Raw genomic sequence first — 19,025 nt, forward strand, 5'->3', positions numbered from 1 at the left:
AATCAACCATCTTGAAGTTTGAATAGAGCGCCCGGGTAAGGTTGAGATTTGGCATTGCAGCAAGATTTGGCATAACAACATACTACACGAATTACTACATACGATTTTTACAGTTGTTACAGTTCTTACACTCCCCGTCACTTTTCCTGCAACCCAAACTCCTAGGAAAGCATTCGGTCCTTATCCAAACAAAGACCCTTTTACAGACACAATACACTTCACAATCTGAGCCGCGCGCCCCAACAGCGCAAGTGATAACTCCCTACAAAGCAAACATAGATGACAGTGGTTTATTTTCGTAATAATCGTAATCGTAATCGCGTGTTAGATGGAAACGTATTTTGCCGTGCTTTCTTGCCGAGAACAAGATTATGCCTTTATGACTGGGATACCACAGGTATCACAGTAAAAATATTACGGGATGCCTGTGTATTTTCCCCCGCAGAGCGTGCCGGGCACAATAACAAGATTGCGACTTCCCGAAGCTGATTTTGGAGCTCGATTTTGTGCCAAAAAAATTGGCCAAAATTGAAAATTGAATAATCGTTGTTATCTAGGGTCGAAGGAAGACTCAAACTGGGTGCTAGTACACTAAAAGCCGAATTATTAGCTACGATTTTTAAAATTGTTTTGCAACTTGCATAAACTGGACAAAACCTTCATTGCTACATTATTTTAGTAAATTTTGATGCATAGATTACGGTTTGTTTTACCATCTGTTATACCTCGGATGTCAAGAGATCATAATTCAGCGGGAGTAAGGAGGCTAACACATCTTTCTCACCATCTTATGTCATCCACGAGTAGGTCAGAGGGAGTCTCCACTGCACCTACCAACGTCACTACCAAAGACGTAGCCGATATGTACATTTATGATGTAGGTAAAGCATAGATGGCAGAAGCAAGTATGTGTAGTCATTTTACAGTTAAGGGGGTTCCAAAAATATCTTAAGAGGTGCTCCCCAAAACATTTAGCCCTCTAAGGGGGGGAGGGAGGGGGGGTTCAAAATTTATTTAATAAAAAGGGGGCACCAACATTTTTTTACCAAAGGGAGCCTCTGAAATTTAATGACCACTAGTATTTAATGAACACTCCCTTACATCTGCATACAATGTTTGCATACAGCCTGCCCAGAATCAGTTAAAATTAACTGAAAATTCTGTATAATTAATATCTTATACCATTCGTTTTTGGGTCATACAGGACCTAATATAGGTTTTTAAACGGCATGTGCCATCAGTCAACAAGAGCCTGATGTAGTAAATATTTTATGTGTGTGTGGAAAGGGAGGTGATATTTGGTGGGGAATACATACTTTATCCTACTTATATTTATCCTATTTGCTCTATTTAGCCAGAAGACCCAAATGATATGTACCTACCAAATGAAGCATGGTCAAAGACCTCAATGGAATTGTTTAACCAACTCAAAAGAGAAGCTGAAAACAGTAACGGCAAGTGGGTCAAACTGAAGTTAAAACCTCGACAGGGAGATACAAGACTTTTTACGAGAGGTGTCACAGAGCATGGGAAAATGTTTGAGTACGCCATCTTTGTTAATAAATCAGAGGAAAAGTTGCATGGAGTGGTACAGTGTGGGCCGTACACAGAGGGCCCCGCAGGGTGAGTTACCCTAAACTCATGATTACCTCCCTGCTGTACAAGGCCTAAAATCTCCAGGATTTGCTTCATACATTTACTGTATTTTGCCTAATAGTCACAATGCAGTAATCCCTGAGTTATCATAAGCTTTGATGATTGAGAACTCCCCCATAGTTTTTTTTTCTATTATTTTTTTAACCCAAATGAATAAAACCTCCATGAAGATGGTAGAAAACAAATGGCAGTATGTGAGAATTAAAGAAAAATTATCTTTTGTCTATCAACTGGCTAAAAGTTTGCCCTTGTAACCCATTCGAAATATATTTAGCATTGTTATAATTAGCACCTTTGTTTCTTTATGAATATAAGTTGTAGTAAGCAATAGAAGCTATCAGAAAATGAACGCCAAACTTGAAAGAAAAAAATCAATAACAACCTTTGTAAATTCAAGTTCAGGGGTGGATACAGGGGGGGTGGATATCCACCCCCCTTTTTGAGTAAAAAAATTGAAAAGTCACTTTGTTTGAAGAGAATAAATGTCTGAGGGACGGGAGGTACTGTCCAATTTTCTTTGCCTGCTCGATGTTGCTGACGCGACAAATACAATTCAGCGTGAAGTATTGTAAGATCTATGTAGTGACCTACCAAAAACCACTTGATCAGTTATAAGCCATCTATTCGGCCATTATCCATGATCCTGGATCCGCCCCTGAAGTTGATACTTAGATAAATAAGTAGAGAAAAAGGCTGCTCAGGTAATGCATCATGTGCATTAAGAGTCTTGTCCTATGATTTGATTAACTTTTTTTCTCTAGACATGTGCATGGTGGGGCTATGGCAACTCTACTAGACATTGGCTGTGGCATTCTCACAAATGCATCAGGAAGGCGTGCTGTCACTGCAAACTTATCTATCAACTATAAAGTGTGAGCTTTATTACCAATCTACAAGTTTAAATGGGGGAATTTCTGATCTGAATTTTAGTAGAAAGCTGTACACTACAGGCCGGTAGCCAGAATTTTAATTGAGGAGACGGGTGTATTTGTTAATTTTGCTTACTACTTGCTCTTAGATATCTTGTCCCTAGTTTGCAGAGTTTCTCAGTTTTCTTTCATTTGAGCAGACCTAACAGTCAAATGGGGTGCTTTTCCCCAGAGAAAGCTAAAGATAGTTTCAAAAGGCCTGATTTTCCTCAAAGTTTAAATCAATTCAATTTTTTTTATTTCTTTTCAATTTTACATTACTGGTTACTCTTTATTTCTATTTTCCTATATGCAGACTCTGTCTTGTATCATGGTCAAACAAAAAATAATAATACAAATATTTTGTCACTAAACCAATTACAAGATTTTTTAGGCAATTATTGAGTATCAGTAACACCATCTGAAGAAGTATATAGCCAAAATTGATTTATAATAATTTGTTCTCCTATCACCAGATCCCTGCCTTTGAATTCTACAGTCTTGCTACAGTCTAAGATTGACCATGTTGTGGGAAGGAAGGTGTACAGTTTTGCCGAACTAAAGAGTGCAGATGGATCGATTCTGTATGCCACAGCTACAGCTTTGTTCATTGAAATCAACAAGGAGGCTGTCCAAGCTAGAAAATGATACTTTCTTGTTTATTATACTGTGATGTTAGTATAGGTAACACGGAGGCGGAAGGGGGTGGAGCACTCACCCTTAAAAAAGTCAATTATGCTTATTCTAATCTTACGGATAGAATAATGAGTGTGGTCAACAGTATTTTCAACCCTGAATCAGATAATTATTGTTTTTTGTTTTTTTGGAGTTAGTCGAATTTTTTTGCACCTATTTCATTACAATCTTTTTGCGCGAATGATATTTCATTTGTGAATCAATTTGTTTCTGATCCACAATCAGCCTTAGACAGTGGATATCAAACCTATGTAAAGGTTGTAAGGGAATTTTACACTCTACAAGCATATGTGACAACGTGCATGTAAGTCTCTTTTAAAGACCCTCTATCAGCCACCATTTCGGCATCCTAGCGAGATACCAAGTTTGATAAAGAAGCATCTATTTCTCTTACATAATTTGTCGTCCAATATGGAATGAAAATAACAGTAAAGTCATGGAAAAGGCGGGTGGCGGAATACTTCCAGACTCTAATTTAGAATTGTATGGGGCAGCCTGTGTACAGCGGTTCCCCCTCCTCCCCACCTGCAGGAAAGTAATCCACAGCGGGAAGGGAGTGGGAACGACTGTACACAGGTAGGGGCGTACTCAGGATTTTAACAAGTTGCAGTCAAAGCATTCAGAAGCTGAATAAAGGCGTGACCCCTTATCCCGCATCCCCGTTAAGAATTCATAACTCCCGCTTTGGGGTTTGAAATTGGCGTCAATGCGTCAGACTTTTTAGAATATTACAGGATCCTCTGTCATCCTCGATCTGAAATAGGACTTCATTTGTCGCGTGGCAATGAACGACATAACAATGTTTTCAAATCATCTGCAGACTAACATGATTAAGAAAATTATAGTTTTCATCCTCATCATATATATAACATTTGATTTTTTCCCCTCTTAATGCAAATAAGATCGCCAAATTCTTTTGCAGTCCAGTGACTGCAGGCCTATAGGCTGCGTACGCCCCTGACAGGCTATGTGTGGGGCCAAAATCCAAAAATTATCTCCCAAAATATTTTTTATTTTATTTTTTTTTTAATGTAATTACCCGAATTTATTATGGTTAGAACCAGCCATAATAGTATCTAGAAATTCCGGATATTATTTTTTAAGAGGTAAGATAATGTTTTTTTTATTATTATTATTTAATTTTATGTTTTTAGCTGGAATTTTTTTAGAGAAACAGACTCCTGTTATGGAAATAAATATGCGTGCATCTCAACTTATTTGTGCATTGGAGTTATAAGTAAACAGGCCCGTACCCAGGGGTGGTGCGGAAGGTGGGAACCCCCCCCCCCCCCCCCCCCCCCCACACACACACACACAACGGCGAAAGGTCCACTTCCGGTTCGATTGTGATTTGCAGACAAAACTATGAAGTATAAGCCAATTAGAGAAAATAAATAAATAAATAACAAAACAAAAAACAATTCTAGATTCTGTCATAAATCTATAAGTCAAACTTACACTCTAAGTCAACACCTGGAAATCCATTTGCTCAAAGTAATACTCTTTGCTCAAAGTACTACTCTTCCCCGCAACCTTACTGTTTCTAGTACGATTTAGTCTTTTTTTAACGGTGAAAGTTTGTAAATAAATAAATAAATAAACAAAATAAATATCAGAGAACTCCTCCCCCTCCCCCGGAAAAATATTTCGGACGACGCATGGGGGAAATACAAGCAGCAAAATCGTACAGCAAACAAAGTTTGTAAGTGACGTTGCTCGTTTTACTACACGCGCGCCAACTTTTGTCGCAGCAAATTTTTTTGTTGCAATTTGAAAAAGCTTGCTGCAGAAAGTAGAAGATGGTTCTACTTTCTGCAACAAAACTCGGAGATGAAGCCCGTTTTACTACATCAACCTAACTTGTCTCGCAAAGGGACATCAGACATACCCAAGCTGTTGCATTAGAGTTTGTGATTTGGAAGGTTGCACATCAGTCTCACGGAAGAAAAAAAAAGATGGCGGATCAACAGCAAGAACCAGTCTATCCTTTGCTGCGACAAAAGTTGGTTCGCCGGTAGTAAAACGCGCAACATCGCCTTCGAACCTTTTTGGCAAATGCTGCCATAAAAGTTGTACGGTTTTGCTGCTCGTATTTCCCAGGAAGCCCAATACATTGAAGGATTGAAATATACCTTAATAAGTTTTGTACAACAAAGAATTGATTTTCGTAAATATTTCCAGAAAACTAGTGTTCCTTCTGCCCAAGGCCAAGACTGCTTCTTCCCTAGTCCAGACCTGGGACTCTCTTTGCGCTCGCCATCCTGGCTCGCGTAAAAGAGGGTACAGTATTTATTGCACATGCGCGAAAATACCCCACATATATGCGGTGTGGCGTGGTTGCGCATGCAATAAATACTGGACCCTCTTTCACGTGAGCCAGGATGTCGAATGCAAAGAGAGTCCCAGGTCTGGACTACTTCTGCCCTAGAAAGTCCGAACAGTCAAAGTAGACCCTAGTTTTCACTCGGCAAAATACAGTAACGCCTGACGTTTTATGTTATCTGGAGACGCGCGCTGATTCTTCCAGAACAACTAAGCCAGGTTTAAGTTAGGTTTGAATTTACTTGGAAATCTTGAATGATCTCAAGTTTTGATTGACAAGAGTGTTGCCCTTAGCATTTGAAGAGACACAGAGTGAGAAAACATAACATACTGCGGATTACTACAACACATTTCAATACATTATTTTCCCCCCACAAATGTCAACCCATAGATCATCACCAGCGAACAGATTATCGCAGCTGTCTCGTCATCTTCGGCCGTTACCTTCGCAGGACGAACCCATTCCTCTACATTTAAAGGTCTGTACAGGACCCGAAATGATCCCAGGACCCGAAACGATCCCAGGACCCGAAATGATCCCCAAAAGTACCCCAACTGATCCTCGGACCCGAAACGATACCGAGGAGTCCCCGAAATCAACCCCAAGGAATTACGGTAATGGACAAAGGGAAAGCAGAAGAAATACTTGCAATTCTTGAAGCATAATAAAGGGTTAACAGCGACTCGGTTTCTAAACAACGTGACTTAAAAATATTAAATTCCAACACAATACTTCTATTTATTACATTGCCCGGCGTTAAACCCATAAACAGAGTCCAAAACAAATACACAACTTTAAATTGCTACTGTAAGGAATATAGCATAAACATAGCACAGCTTTGCTCAGATCAACCAAACTTTTGACCTTCCATCACACTCTTAACATTTTGCGGTTCCGACACATGACTCCGACACTATAAATCTCATTTCCGGTAAACATCACCCCTAAAAATTAATATTCATCTGACAACCAAACATGTATTTCACCACGAAATCCTTGTTCACACGAGCGAATATTCACCGACACATTTTAGGCAGCCGGTTTGGCCGAGAAGATGGAATGACAAAAGCACACTGAGTAATACACTCGAACAACCCTTCTACTACCGATGCAAAATATTAAGAAGATGTGAAAGCAATATTATGTGAGTTTTGAATTTCCTCATGTAGTCGTGCGTACACCCCGGCATGATCTCATGATATGATAGGTCTTTCATTCACCGGAAACAAACATGCCAAAAAATAACTTTAAAACTTTTCGCTTCCTATGTAAAGCAGCATGTCCCATCTGTAAAGACTATCTTTTATGGCTTGTTATGTAAAAATGATTTATCCACGCCGGGCTCCTCAAATTACTATCACAGGAATTGTTAGTTGACCCCAATTTCTGACTCAACCACTGTATTTTCCCCGCAGTCGTATATAAAAATCTTAATACTATAGTTTTAGTTAATGTAAATTTCCTTTTAATAACACAAACAAAGCTAAATGTTTCATATGTTTTTAAAACTGAAAGCCAATCCTTACACATTCCTTTAGTTGTCCATTACTGTAATTCCTTGGGGTTCATTTCGGGGACTCTTGGGGATTGTTTCGGGTCCCGGGATCAGTTGGGGTACTTTTGGGGATCGTTTCGGGTCCTGGGATCGTTTCGGGTCCTGGGATCATTTCGGGTCCTGTACAGGTCCCTTCCCTGCTTTATCAAGGTCGGATGATACTTTTATTGTAAGTGCATGACATCGGTTAAGAAGATCTTTTGCTTGATACCAAGGAAAGCGCTTTCCATTCTTCTTGCAGGAGCGGGATCCGGTATTTCATTACGCAGTTTTCAATATTCTTTGACCTCTCGCCGACGATTTCGACTTCTGGCATTCAAAATCATAGAAATGAACTGTCAAAATACACCACCTCTCAACAAAGCCTTGACCATTCAAAAGTCACCAAATGTAATTCCGTTGGTTTGAATGACAGAAGCTGAAAAGCGATTTAGCAGTCGCAGTAAGGGGATAGATTAAATGACCCGTGCAAAAATTCCATACTTTATTGTTATATTGTACAAAATGAAAGACACAAATTACAGCGCTTTACTAAAATGGGGGGGTACCCCTAATCCACCCCCCTGTATCCGCCCCTAATTTGAGTACACCGTTGCAGCTCATCTAATTGGACTTATTTAGGTAAAATTAGCCTAGTGCACAGTTCAACAATTCTTTGATGCTACTTTTTGACAGTATGACCCTGATGACTGCTACTTACCAAATGATGGCTGGTCTAAGACATCGATTGATTTAATCAACCAACTCCAAGCAGAAGCTGTCAAAAGCAATGGGAAGTGGACTAAGATAAAAGGAAAACACCATACTTGTGCAACCAAGGCTTTTTGCAAGAGGTGTCACAGAGAATGGCAAAAGAGTTTGCCGCCTTTGCTAATAAATCAGAGAAAAAGCTGCACCTATGTGGGCCTTACACAGAGGGGCCTGCGGGGTGAGTTTTTGATCCACCCTATGTGGGCTACAAACACCATCAACATGAGGCTCTGGTATAAAAGGAATAAGACTGTCCCTTCTGTGCATTGCATTTTTATCATTCATTCAATTCATTGGCACAGGTAAAATTGTCTAGAAAAACCTTTGGCCTGGATTCCTGAAAAACAGCAGTTTTTCACAACATCTCTATGTTGCTGAAGATATTGTTTTTGCTGTTCAAAATCATTTGGTATGCATGTGGTTAATCTTATGCTATTTTTCTGCAGATTTGTACATGATGGAGCTATTGCAGTTATATTTGATATTGGATGTGCTTGCTTGTCTTACACAGTAACAGATACAACAAGAGGGGGGGGGGGGTCATTACGGCAAACTTGTCTGTCAACTTTAATAGGTGAGCTTTACAAGAAAAGAGGTCAGCAAATGTAACTCAAGACATAAATAGATAGACACATGTTGCTGACATCACTGATTGCAGAGCATGTCAAGACACCTCAACCGAAAGCTGAACAAATTAGGTCAAGCACACTTAGAATAGAATAGCAGTGTAAACTTATTTGGAATCATTTTGATCTCAGAAACGACAGCATTTAGAAGAGTTTTAGTCATGTGTTAGGATTAGCACAGCGCAAGGCCAGGGCAAGCCTCAGATATTTCTAGAACCAGATGCTATTTTTTCATGTCAGCTGCTTCCCCGCCCCATGCTAGCTACCTCCCTGCAGCAACAAGGAATGAGAGATGGCAGCGCAAAGCACTGTTGGAAAGCCAAGATACCGCTGACTTGTTACAGCTGTGTTTTACTTTGGTGGGCTGCGAAAATCTCAGTCATTTCTTGTATTTGCTTTGGGCAGTTTCTTTATCCTGTGGGCACTGGATGTCTGTGGTAAATGGATGTCAAGCAATCTCACAACCTCACTAACTAAAACTATGAAAATATTTATAAATCATAAATAACAATGGATTTTATACAATCATTGTTCTGGGTATTGTTTTTTTGTCTTCCATGCATATTCCCTATTGTATTTGTCTTTGCCTCAACAGAGCTGTCCCTCTGAATTCTACTGTTTTGCTACATCCCAAGGTTGAGCATGTTGAAGGAAAAAAGATTTACTGTTTTGCTGAATTAAAGAGTGCAGATGGTTTAATCCTGTATGCAACAGCAACCGCATTATTCATTAAGGTCAACAGAAACACCAATGGGAATAAACCTGAGAAATGGTAGACATCTTGGATGTAAGTACCACAGAGTGTAGATTTAGCTTTTGTCTATGAGAGTTGTTATGTCTTGTGCCATATCAAATGTTTTTCCCTTCATATCAGATCAGACTTCCTCAGACTTGGGTAGGAAGCTTGATATATGAATTTTCTAAGGTGTGGTAATTCTTTGAAAAGAAGAAAGTTCTCTGTTTGGGGGAAATCCCATATGTGGTTGGCAGGGGTGCACATCATATCTATAAAAAAGCTAATGTTCCCAGAAAATGATATGTTTTAGCATGCTTGTGACAAATAGCAAAACTCACTCCCCCCTCCCTCGCCACATGACCCACATATGGGAGTTCCGCCCTACAAGGGAATCTTTTTGAAATACTCAGCACAAAACCAAAACATCATGGTCTCACAACAGTCTCGTACCCAGACGCCGCGTGGTGCATAACGGTCAGGATGCGGTTTTGGGGTCGGAATTCACTTGAATTCACTTCCATCTTCGCTTCAGGATTCCTGTGGATGTCCACACACCAGCAAATAACGACTGGGTACGAGTCTGGTCTCACAAGACCAACCAATCATTGACTAATCACTGTTTTTCTTAGGTAGTGTTCATTAAATACACCATGGGGGGGGGGGGGGGGGGAGATATTGAGGGGGGCTCCAAAAATTTTTAACCACCAAAAGAGAAAGAAAATTTTGGGGTGATATAAGGGGGGCACCGAAAAAATGTTTACAATAAAAGGGGGGGGGCTCTGAAATTTTAAGGTGTCTTGAGGAAAAAATCTTCCCTCCCCCCCTCGGTGTAATTAATGAACACTCCCTTATTCTTTATTTTCACAAAAAGGCATTGGGAGGAAATATAGAATAAGTATAATCTTTATTGACAAACGTTCAATTCATTTATGTCTTATCTTCCAGCTTTGTTACCATTGTCTATACATCCTCCCAATTGCAACATGCTCATTTACTTTTGTTCTAAATGTCAAGATGATGACTCATCAAATTTCTCTTGTTTTCTTGGCTGTTTACACATTGCTTTTGTATAGTCTTTCTAGATTCTTCTAGTACTTTCCGTCCTTTTCGCAAGTCCCATGTTCTTTAATACTGCACAATCCCCCTTTCTCCTTATCTGGTAAAAACTTCCCAAAAGTTTGAGCCATGATTGAACTGCGATTTACTTTTGTGAAATATAACACGTGCTGTTGTGCAAGGTGATGAACTGACATTGCCATGGTTACGTGCAATTATGCTTATTGTCCCCAATTTGGTGCTTTCTTTACGAATGTATGAGTTTTATTTTGGTTGTCCTTTATATCGAGTCCTTAAAACAGGACTAATGATTCATGGTAGTGTGTACAAGTTTCCCGCCTCTTTAAACGTATGACGTCATCAAAACACTGTGTTGAGATTGAGAAGGCTGTTATTAAGTTCGTCCCCAATCCTCCGGAGCGCGCTTCCGATCTCTTTGCTCGTGGCTTGGTTGTCATTGTTACTGGCGCGAAAGCTGGCTGACCGCTGAACGCGCTGCGTTTCGGTGGATGTACCGCGGTCGCGTGTGTCTGTTCTTCGGAAACTTTTCTTGCGGCTGCTGTTCCGTCTTATTACAGTGCTTCCCATTATAGTCAAGTCTGGGAAATAAAAACGACATGATCAACAAAAAACCTGATAATTCTTATTTTAGGGGCCGGCGTTCTACTTAAAAAAGTACCCTATAATATTTGTCTTTTTCACGGATTACGAAGCTAACCCTTATGAAGCTGCATTTGCATTAGTAGGACAAGGTAATCCTGTTGCAAATATGATAAAATTGCCGTTTGAATCAGTACAGATATAGACTATCGCGGTTTTGCATCTTTCTCAGAATTTCTTGACGCAAAAGATCCGCGCGATCTTCCAGGTCAAAATGGTTTCTTCTATGCTGTTGTTAACTATAGCTTGGCTAACTAAAGCTAGATCCGGGACCGCATTTTTACCTGGATTCCTTGCAATTAAAATCGCTCTGAAACACGTTGCTACGTTGCTAGCTCTCCAACATCAAACTGTTATACGTGCAGTCGCTACTTGTTATTCTTTCGTCTTGTTTACTGACCCAATGTTTTGTCAATTGCTCATAACTAAGTCACGCCGTGGGATAAATGCTAACCGGAAGAGCGCCTACGAGATGCAAGCTTGTGGGTGCGGAGTGATTTCCGGTACGACCGGAAAAAGCCCCTTTTGTCAAACGCCCTTCGTGTGACAATTAAAGTGCATGGATAAGGTGGTAAACGAGCAGTATTGTTTTTATATAAAGAATATCAGACAATTATTTTATTTGTCATGCCAGTTTATTTGTTAACTGATACGTATCATGGTATCTGTGCGTATCAAACTATAATTTGAAATTTTGGTTATAATATATTCTGAATATATATTTATATATTTATTAAAGATTTATTTTATTATTGGAGACCAGCAAATAAAAGTTTTTACTTTCGGTTGAGATTATATAATTTGTTTAAAGATTTTGAACTCTTCGGCATGGTAACAGTCGTAGTTTCATGTGTAATCATTACCCTAAGATAATCACAAAGTATTTTGAATCTGAAGATTGAGAGACGAAAACTCCAACTAGCCAACCTACCTTGACAAATTCGTCCATTGCGATAAAAGGTGAATGTTATTTGCACGAATTCAACCTTTTCTGGTATCGTGATTAAAAATCCACTAGAGGAAACTTCCATATCTTGATCTTCGATGAGAAATTCTATTTCCCTTGACAAGCTAAACCGTTTCTATTCATAAATGTTTAACTATTGCTAATAAAGTTACCTTTGCGCCTTATATATTCAAAACCCTTGGCAAAACTTAAACTAATCAGTAAGAAATAGCAGTGGGGGAGGGGAGAGCTTTTCTTTCCCCAACTCCTTCGGTTACTCATCTTTCAGTTACTAATCCCAGCATGGGTAGAATTAATTAAAGACTGAGAATAAAAGGGCGCATTTATAGATAATAATTTAATTTACTTGCAAGCTACACTCGTTGATAGAATAAGAGCCATGAAATTTTATAAACATGTAAAATATCTTTCAAAATCCCAGTAGTGTTTTTCTTAGGAATAAGTCGAGAATAAGTATGTTTATTTCTTATTTTGTTTTAGTTTCACCTTTGTCTCCCCGTGTGGGAGCTATCTCGGGTACTTTTTATCAGACTTGTAGACTTCAGGCATCTTTCTCTTGCAAATATGGAAGTAGTTCTTAATATAGAGCGGTCTATTTGGTTCTATATTAATCTTTTACATTATTCACAGAGTTATTGCATTTTTCATGCTTACGGACCCAGTGCCGTTTCTATCCTTGAAATTTCGTTAGCTACTTGCTTACAAAGAGTACTAGTGTTTCCCCAATAATATATGTACGAAGCCTGTACGTTGTAATACCGGCCAATCTTTATTTTCTTTTTACAAATCACTGACTACATTGTTGGACTTTGTATACATAGGAGCATTAGTATAAAAGGAATAATAAACACCGAAGTTATCAGCCCCCAGGGTTTAGAGATAAGAAAGGGCGTTTATTTACAAGACCTCCCTTTGGGGGAGCCAATTAGTGATTCTACCCCCTATCTGGTAGCCACACCCACTAGCGCACAGTAACAGGGCTAGATAACAAGTCGAACACGCTTTAACAGGTTTTCTTCCGAATTCCGAGCCATTCCCCCGAACCGCTCGAGCTCAACCTAGTCACGAATGGCCACTCGAGTCTTACGAACAAGTGCCGAGTATCTCCCGAATATCACCCCAAAAGAAACGAACACACCGAGTTCTTGTTAGATGCGACTTTCACAATTTTTTTAGTCCCCTATTTCGCGTATGAATATGCGGCTTTCAGAATTTTTGTATCTTTCTTCTTCTGTTGTTGTTGTTGTTGTTTTATTTTCTTTTAACGGCACGAAGATCACAATACTTTAGTAAAACTCTATATACTTACAGCTTTACAGTAGTTTTGTCGCTTTCTAACTTTCGTTTTATTATAAATTTCTGAGAATTTATAAGAATTTCAACATAATAATTCAAAGAGAATAAGAAAACTCGAGACTCAGCTTTCCAATAGCTTTGTCGCTTTGGCGTAACTCCTTTTTTATTACATCTAAAATTTCAAAAGATTTTATAAGAATTTTTACCAAGTGCTTTTGATGAATCTAAAACTGCTCCCTTCGGAGTAGGCTGACTAAAGCGGCGATGATATCGAAAAGTGCGCCACTTGAGGTTGTCGCTTATCTTTTGAAGAAGTTCAAGGTTCGATATGTGAACTCTCTGTGAAGGTACTAGAAGCAAGCGATACCTCGAGAGATACCACTAATTCTAGTAGATTCTAGTAGCTATATGCGGAACACGACTTTAAAAAGGCACATAAGTTTGGCCAAAATTCGAAATAGCACACAATATTTGCATTTCAGTATATACCCCTTTTCTCTTAATTTAAGTTGCAATTTTTCATATACTATACTAGCTTCCTACCCTGGTTCGAGAACCTCGAACGTCTCTCTATTTAGTCTCAAGCGAGCTTGAGACGTGTCAAGCTCGCTGGCCACTAAAAACAGGGACGTTCGAGTTTCTGGCACCAGGGAACTAGCTTCCCAGAATGCATTTATAACCGCGTTTATATACATTATGAAAAAAATATGTGAATTTTATTTTCTCTGTCGAATAGTTTAGAGTTATATTATGCCCATGACAAGGTATTTAAGATAAGCTTAAAAGTGCCATTAGCTTGTTAGTTTAGACATATATCTTGAAGTGATCTGTCAGTAACATTGCACTGACCGGTTTGAGCCGAATATTACTCCAAAAATCGGCAATTAAAGTTTTCTTATTTTTGTTTTGTTTTTAATTTTTTTTATTATCGTAATACAGCATTATGGTACACAAAAGGAAGAATTACTAGGAGAAGGAAAGCTAAAAAGAGCTAAAAGATTCTCCCGGGGATGTACATAGATGGGTACATCGGGTGAAAAATTTGTTCTTTAAATTGTGATTCTAATATAAATATTACTACTCTGTGATAGATGTTTCTTGCTTGTTGGGTTAATAACAACAACAACAAAATGGAAAGAAAATTAAAATATATATATATATATAAGGTTCGGCAGTTTAACAATAAACTAAACTTGCCCACTGTAGAATAGAGACGCCGTTTAATGGCAGAGAAGCTTACCTCGTGTTGTCTGGTAAGCTAATGACTATTTCCCCTCACACAGTCGCGTTGCCACTGCTAACCTCTATTTCTGTTTGAGCAAACCCTCGCTTATCGCCAAAGTTTTCAAGGCTGCTAATATTATGCGTTGAAACCCGATACTCTTGTTTTTAATCTTCAGATGACGCATAGAGCGAACACAATAGGTGTAACTGCATGATGTCATCGCTAAGCAATGATGGAAGATTTCAACGTGCGACACTTTTGTCCGTAACATCTATAACTATATTTTTAAGATAAATAGACTCGACAGTATATTGATTGTATCATTTTAACTAGGGGTTCTTTCATGAATATGTTTTTTTGTATACGATTATATTTTTTCGCTTTTATATGCTGAGTCATACCATGAGAATGCCACAAATGTGCCATTTCTTTACATTTTGCACACAAAGATGTCCTGTTTCGGCACAAGTGTTGACAGGCAATGTAGAACACGCGTGGGGTAACGATCTATTTTGAGGCTATTTTATTTTACAAAAATAGTCTCATACTAATTTCTCTTCTATGATTCTGACTTGTTTTACAGACACCGCCTAAACCGTCGAAAATTTGGCGCGTCTTTCATTAATTCATTCATGCAGACTTTGTCTCATTCGACCAAAATATTGACATTGTGATTAGAATAATACCTCTGCTTGTTCGAAAATAATAGTTTAGGCGTTGACGGAAATAATTAATGTCCTGCTAGTTTTCATTTTCGTGTCTTGACGGGCTCGTTTTATTAGTAATTTTGATAGCACAAGTTGAGCTTGGTCTGTGTATCGTTCACTTGTAAACAACATGCAAACAATAGCCGGACGGAAACCGGGGTTTGGGAGCGCTTCGCTAATTCGTACAGGAAATGCCAAACCTAGGGTTTAGTCATCAAACTCGAGTAAATTTGATGTTTTCTTTTGGTCGAGTGATAGGGTTGTTTCGGAGCTGAATTGTTTGTTTCCCTTTTTGTTTTATAGTTTTTTTTTTTTTTTTTTTTTTGGGGGGGGGGGGGGGGCAATCACGCCACTATTTTACTCTCCTGCACATTACCCCTTCACGCAAACCATCCATTTCCATCGGCTAAACCAAGCGAGAAGCAAATCAATCAAATCATGATCAAATATGATTGTTTTTTATTAAGTTTTCTTGCAATTAAACCGTTGTATTTCCAAAAATAAAACAATAAGAAGTGTTTGATCAACACTAGTTAAAGGCCCCTGTGACTTGAATGCGTGACACACGTCACTAAGCGTAAACCCCAGACGGATAAGATATTCAATTTATAGTGCTTATTCAATCCCAGCTATAAAAACAGTCAATTCTGTAATCAAATGATAGTGTATACTTGGTATTGCTATGTCACAAAAGTCAAAATATCATTAAAGTCTCTTGCCTAATAGTAATTAAAGTTTGTTTCCACTTTGATATATTTAAAAATGAGTTCAAAGAGTTTTCAGTTTTGTTTGCCTTTCTTGTGGCGTTGCCTATAAACTACGATATTTCACTTTCTGTATAAAGAGAACAAAACAGTTGCCATGTGGGCTGTTTTACGATGGCGGTGATAGGGGGCAAAAGGCTGCTCCCTTGCATGCAAATCGTATAAGACTGATGTAACAACAAGTTGCTGGACGACTCACAGGTACCCCAGGCAATGGTTTTGAAGCTTGTTCGTAGCTTGTCGCCCAATGAAATGTTGCCCATAAAATTGCCTTAAAACTTAGAACATGTCTTGTTGTCAAATGTATGTCTGATAACGATTTGGGGGTGGTTTTCCTCGCGAAATATACAGCTTCACACACCCTAATAAGGAAAGAAACAAGGTTGGAGTCGCCATTTTCGGTAGCACTCAAATCCTGTTGAAATTCGCGAGGAAAATACAACAAACCAAATATGTTTATCTCGTAGACCTATGCCGTTGCACAATTAGTCACGCTCGGTTGAACTGGAAGCGAAGCAAGATATTTTTACCCTCCCCACCCGGTGGAAAGCCCGCGAAGCAATGAAAATAATGCAGTTTACAGACATCGATAAAGCACCTTCATAGCTTCCCTCCCCTCTACTGTTTAAAACGGTATTTATTATTCTCAAATCCATAGACGTGCTTTTCTGGCCAAAACACAGTATAAGTTCTTAAATTTCCAAAGCGCGTCGTCGGCTAAAGGGGAGGGGCTGGGGCAGTTTCATCGCCAGAAGACGTGGATGGGAATTTCAAAATCAACAGATGGAAATAGGATGCTCAGCTTTCTACCATCGAGAGTGGTACCTTTGTTCTCTTATAATCTTGTTATCCAGTTCTAAGTCTCTGCTTTCCTTTCCGTTTCCTCTAGTTAGAATGTTAAGTGTCAAGTGCAATGGGCCCCACTTCCTATTTAAACACGTCTATTCCTTACTTTGTTGTTTATGCCGTGATACCGTAATTGCTTGGTATTTCCGTTGTTTTCGTGTAATTCCCGATGAAACTGAATTGCACTGGACAAAAGGGAAATATCAACTTTTAAGTGACTAGTACTGGGTTATGATCCCGGTGTTAGGGTGGGGATCATTGGTCTAAGATCTGATGGTAATTGCTGTTTATGAGTGTGTCTGTACTTTCTAATTCCTGGTTCTTAGATGGATTCTAATCCACCAGGACAAAAAACAACAGCAATCGATGTCATCCATAGTCTCCGTGCAGCCGTCCTTTGTGTTTGTCCACAACAGGTATCCCAAGCTCACTGTGTGTATGAATAAATTTTAGTGGTTCACGTTACGTTGTGTCATGGTTTACAGTAAACATATGGGATTGAAATAAGCCGTTCACTTTACTACGAATATCGTAAAATTCTCAAAAATATTCTGACCTGACAGTGGAGTCTTACATATGGTCTGGGTGAAGTTTCAAGCAATTTGGACCGGCATTTCGAGAGTTACGTTGTTCTGTTTTTCTTCACCCAGACAATATCTGAGATCCACTGTCAGGTCAGAATATTTTTTAGAGTTTTATGATATTCGTAGTAAATTGAACGGCTTGTTTTAATCCCATATGTTTACTGTAAACCATGACACAACGTGAACCACTGTAATTTATTCATACACACAGTGAGCTTGGGATGCCTGTGGTTGGTCATGCTGACGGCTGCGTGGGAGAGTATGTCAACAGGGGTACTTCAGATAAATGCGCCCGCCGCATCTTTATTTCATCCCTTTCAAGATACCAACAACAACAACAACATAGGCATTATGCTATTTTTAACACGAGCGCGTTCAAAATCAAATGGTACCATGATTTAGAAAATTTTACAGAAAATATTTTTATGAAGGTAGTTCCATATGTGTTTTCGAGCTTTGTTATTTTGAGTGATGTTCTTTGCGTTCGTTAAAGAGCTTTAGAAAGCCACACCTTTGTAATTGTTTTTAATCAACAAAAAATATATGTAAAGAAATCCTTCCGTCTAAAAACAAAGTTTAATAGCTTCCCCAAATCAGCCGATGGAAATGGATGCTTTCTCACACCTGTTACTTTGCTAGGATGGCAAAATGGCGGGTAACAGAGACTCTTTCATTACCCTTTCCTACATTTGGTTACACCTCCCCCTTTCCTGCCGGAGGGGGGGGTACAGATATAAGCCGCTTCATTACGGTATGAAATCCGGCAGCTTTTCTGTGTGTACCATTTCCAAGAAATCACAAAATAATGTCTACTGTTTTGTTGGCTTATTTGTGTTTTTTTTGGGTTTGAAATTCTATATTTTAGACTCTGAATCTTTTGCCGAAAAAGGAATTTCACAATCTATACCATGTCCGCCGTCGTAGTTGCCTTTTTTAAAGGTGTAAACGACTCGCAATATTTGCCGTACTAGACTAGGTACGTGCTACTTCAGGTTCACGACTTTGTCCGATACGGAAGTCGGTAAAGAATACCATCGGCTAATCCGTTACACTGGATTGAACAGTTCGCGGGATACATGCGCGTAAACGACCGGTTCAAACGGAAATTTTTGGGTTTGTAATTTTGTCGAGACATTACCTATGATATATATGGGTGCGGTTACTTTTAAAAGGCCATTAGATGTAGCCGGTCGTTAATCATGACTTAATCTGACCATATAATACGCGGCTGTCGGTAAAGTGGACATGACGGAAAAACATGACTTGACGTTTCCAATAAGCTCGTTTCACATCGAATAAGGCGGAAAATTCCCCTAAGTTCTTAGTGAGTAATATCAAACAAAATATCAAATGCGACTTTTTTAAAATCGATGCGACTTTTTGTAAAGTGACATTGAAATTTGAGCTTTTCGTTCCTGAGCTCATACGCAGCGCAAGGATGATCAAGGAAAAAAATATCTGAAATAGCCAAAATCTGGGTATGTGAATTTCAGCCTCACGTTATTTGTGTTTTGAAAAGAGAAAATCAGTCCGGAATACAAGGAACTGATGGCCATTGTGAGAAATTGTATCTTCTTTCTCCATTTCTTCGAAGTGGGCATGTTCAGGGTTTTTCCGTCATGTCGGTAAAATGAGGAACCTCCGGTCTGCGGAGTCCGGAGCGGAGCAAT

General features: G+C 39.0%; 2 protein-coding genes and 1 long non-coding RNA gene across 13 annotated transcripts in view; 2 read left to right on the forward strand and 1 right to left on the reverse strand.

The window, feature by feature from the left end:
- The first annotated feature begins 420 nt into the window (after positions 1–420).
- Positions 421–4,473, forward strand: LOC125556696 (acyl-coenzyme A thioesterase THEM4-like). Of its 2 annotated transcripts, none has more exons than XM_048728108.1 (4): positions 421–881; positions 1,355–1,623; positions 2,418–2,528; positions 3,041–4,473. In XM_048728108.1, exons 2-4 carry the CDS (start codon positions 1,373–1,375, stop codon positions 3,210–3,212), a joined length of 534 nt encoding a protein of 177 aa, XP_048584065.1. In that variant the 5' UTR covers positions 421–881; positions 1,355–1,372; the 3' UTR covers positions 3,213–4,473. The 2 variants fall into 2 exon arrangements, with proteins under 2 accessions (XP_048584065.1, XP_048584064.1); XM_048728107.1 differs by having other exon boundaries at positions 428–877.
- A 2,219-nt stretch (positions 4,474–6,692) lies between these two features.
- Positions 6,693–19,025, forward strand: part of LOC5511206 (forkhead box protein B1) — a 62,564-nt gene continuing 50,231 nt past the window's right edge. Inside the window, exons 1-4 of one of the 10 annotated variants that reach the window (XR_007308156.1) lie at positions 7,195–7,307; positions 7,814–8,066; positions 8,335–9,301; positions 9,389–9,822. The gene's annotated coding sequence lies outside the window, so the exon portion shown is untranslated. Of the gene's footprint in view, positions 6,728–7,190; positions 7,308–7,813; positions 8,191–8,334; positions 9,823–19,025 lie in introns of those variants that run through there. The other 9 variants (XR_007308159.1, XR_007308158.1, XR_007308153.1 and 6 more) reach the window with 9 other exon arrangements.
- On the reverse strand, positions 10,138–15,444 carry LOC125563146. Its single transcript, XR_007308160.1, has 2 exons — positions 14,470–15,444; positions 10,138–10,905 (listed from the first exon to the last, which is right to left on the reverse strand). It is a non-coding gene; the product is annotated as an uncharacterized LOC125563146 (long non-coding RNA).

The sequence above is a fragment of the Nematostella vectensis genome, chromosome 5 (genome assembly GCF_932526225.1).
Source record: "Nematostella vectensis chromosome 5, jaNemVect1.1, whole genome shotgun sequence".
Lineage (NCBI taxonomy): Eukaryota > Metazoa > Cnidaria > Anthozoa > Actiniaria > Edwardsiidae > Nematostella > Nematostella vectensis.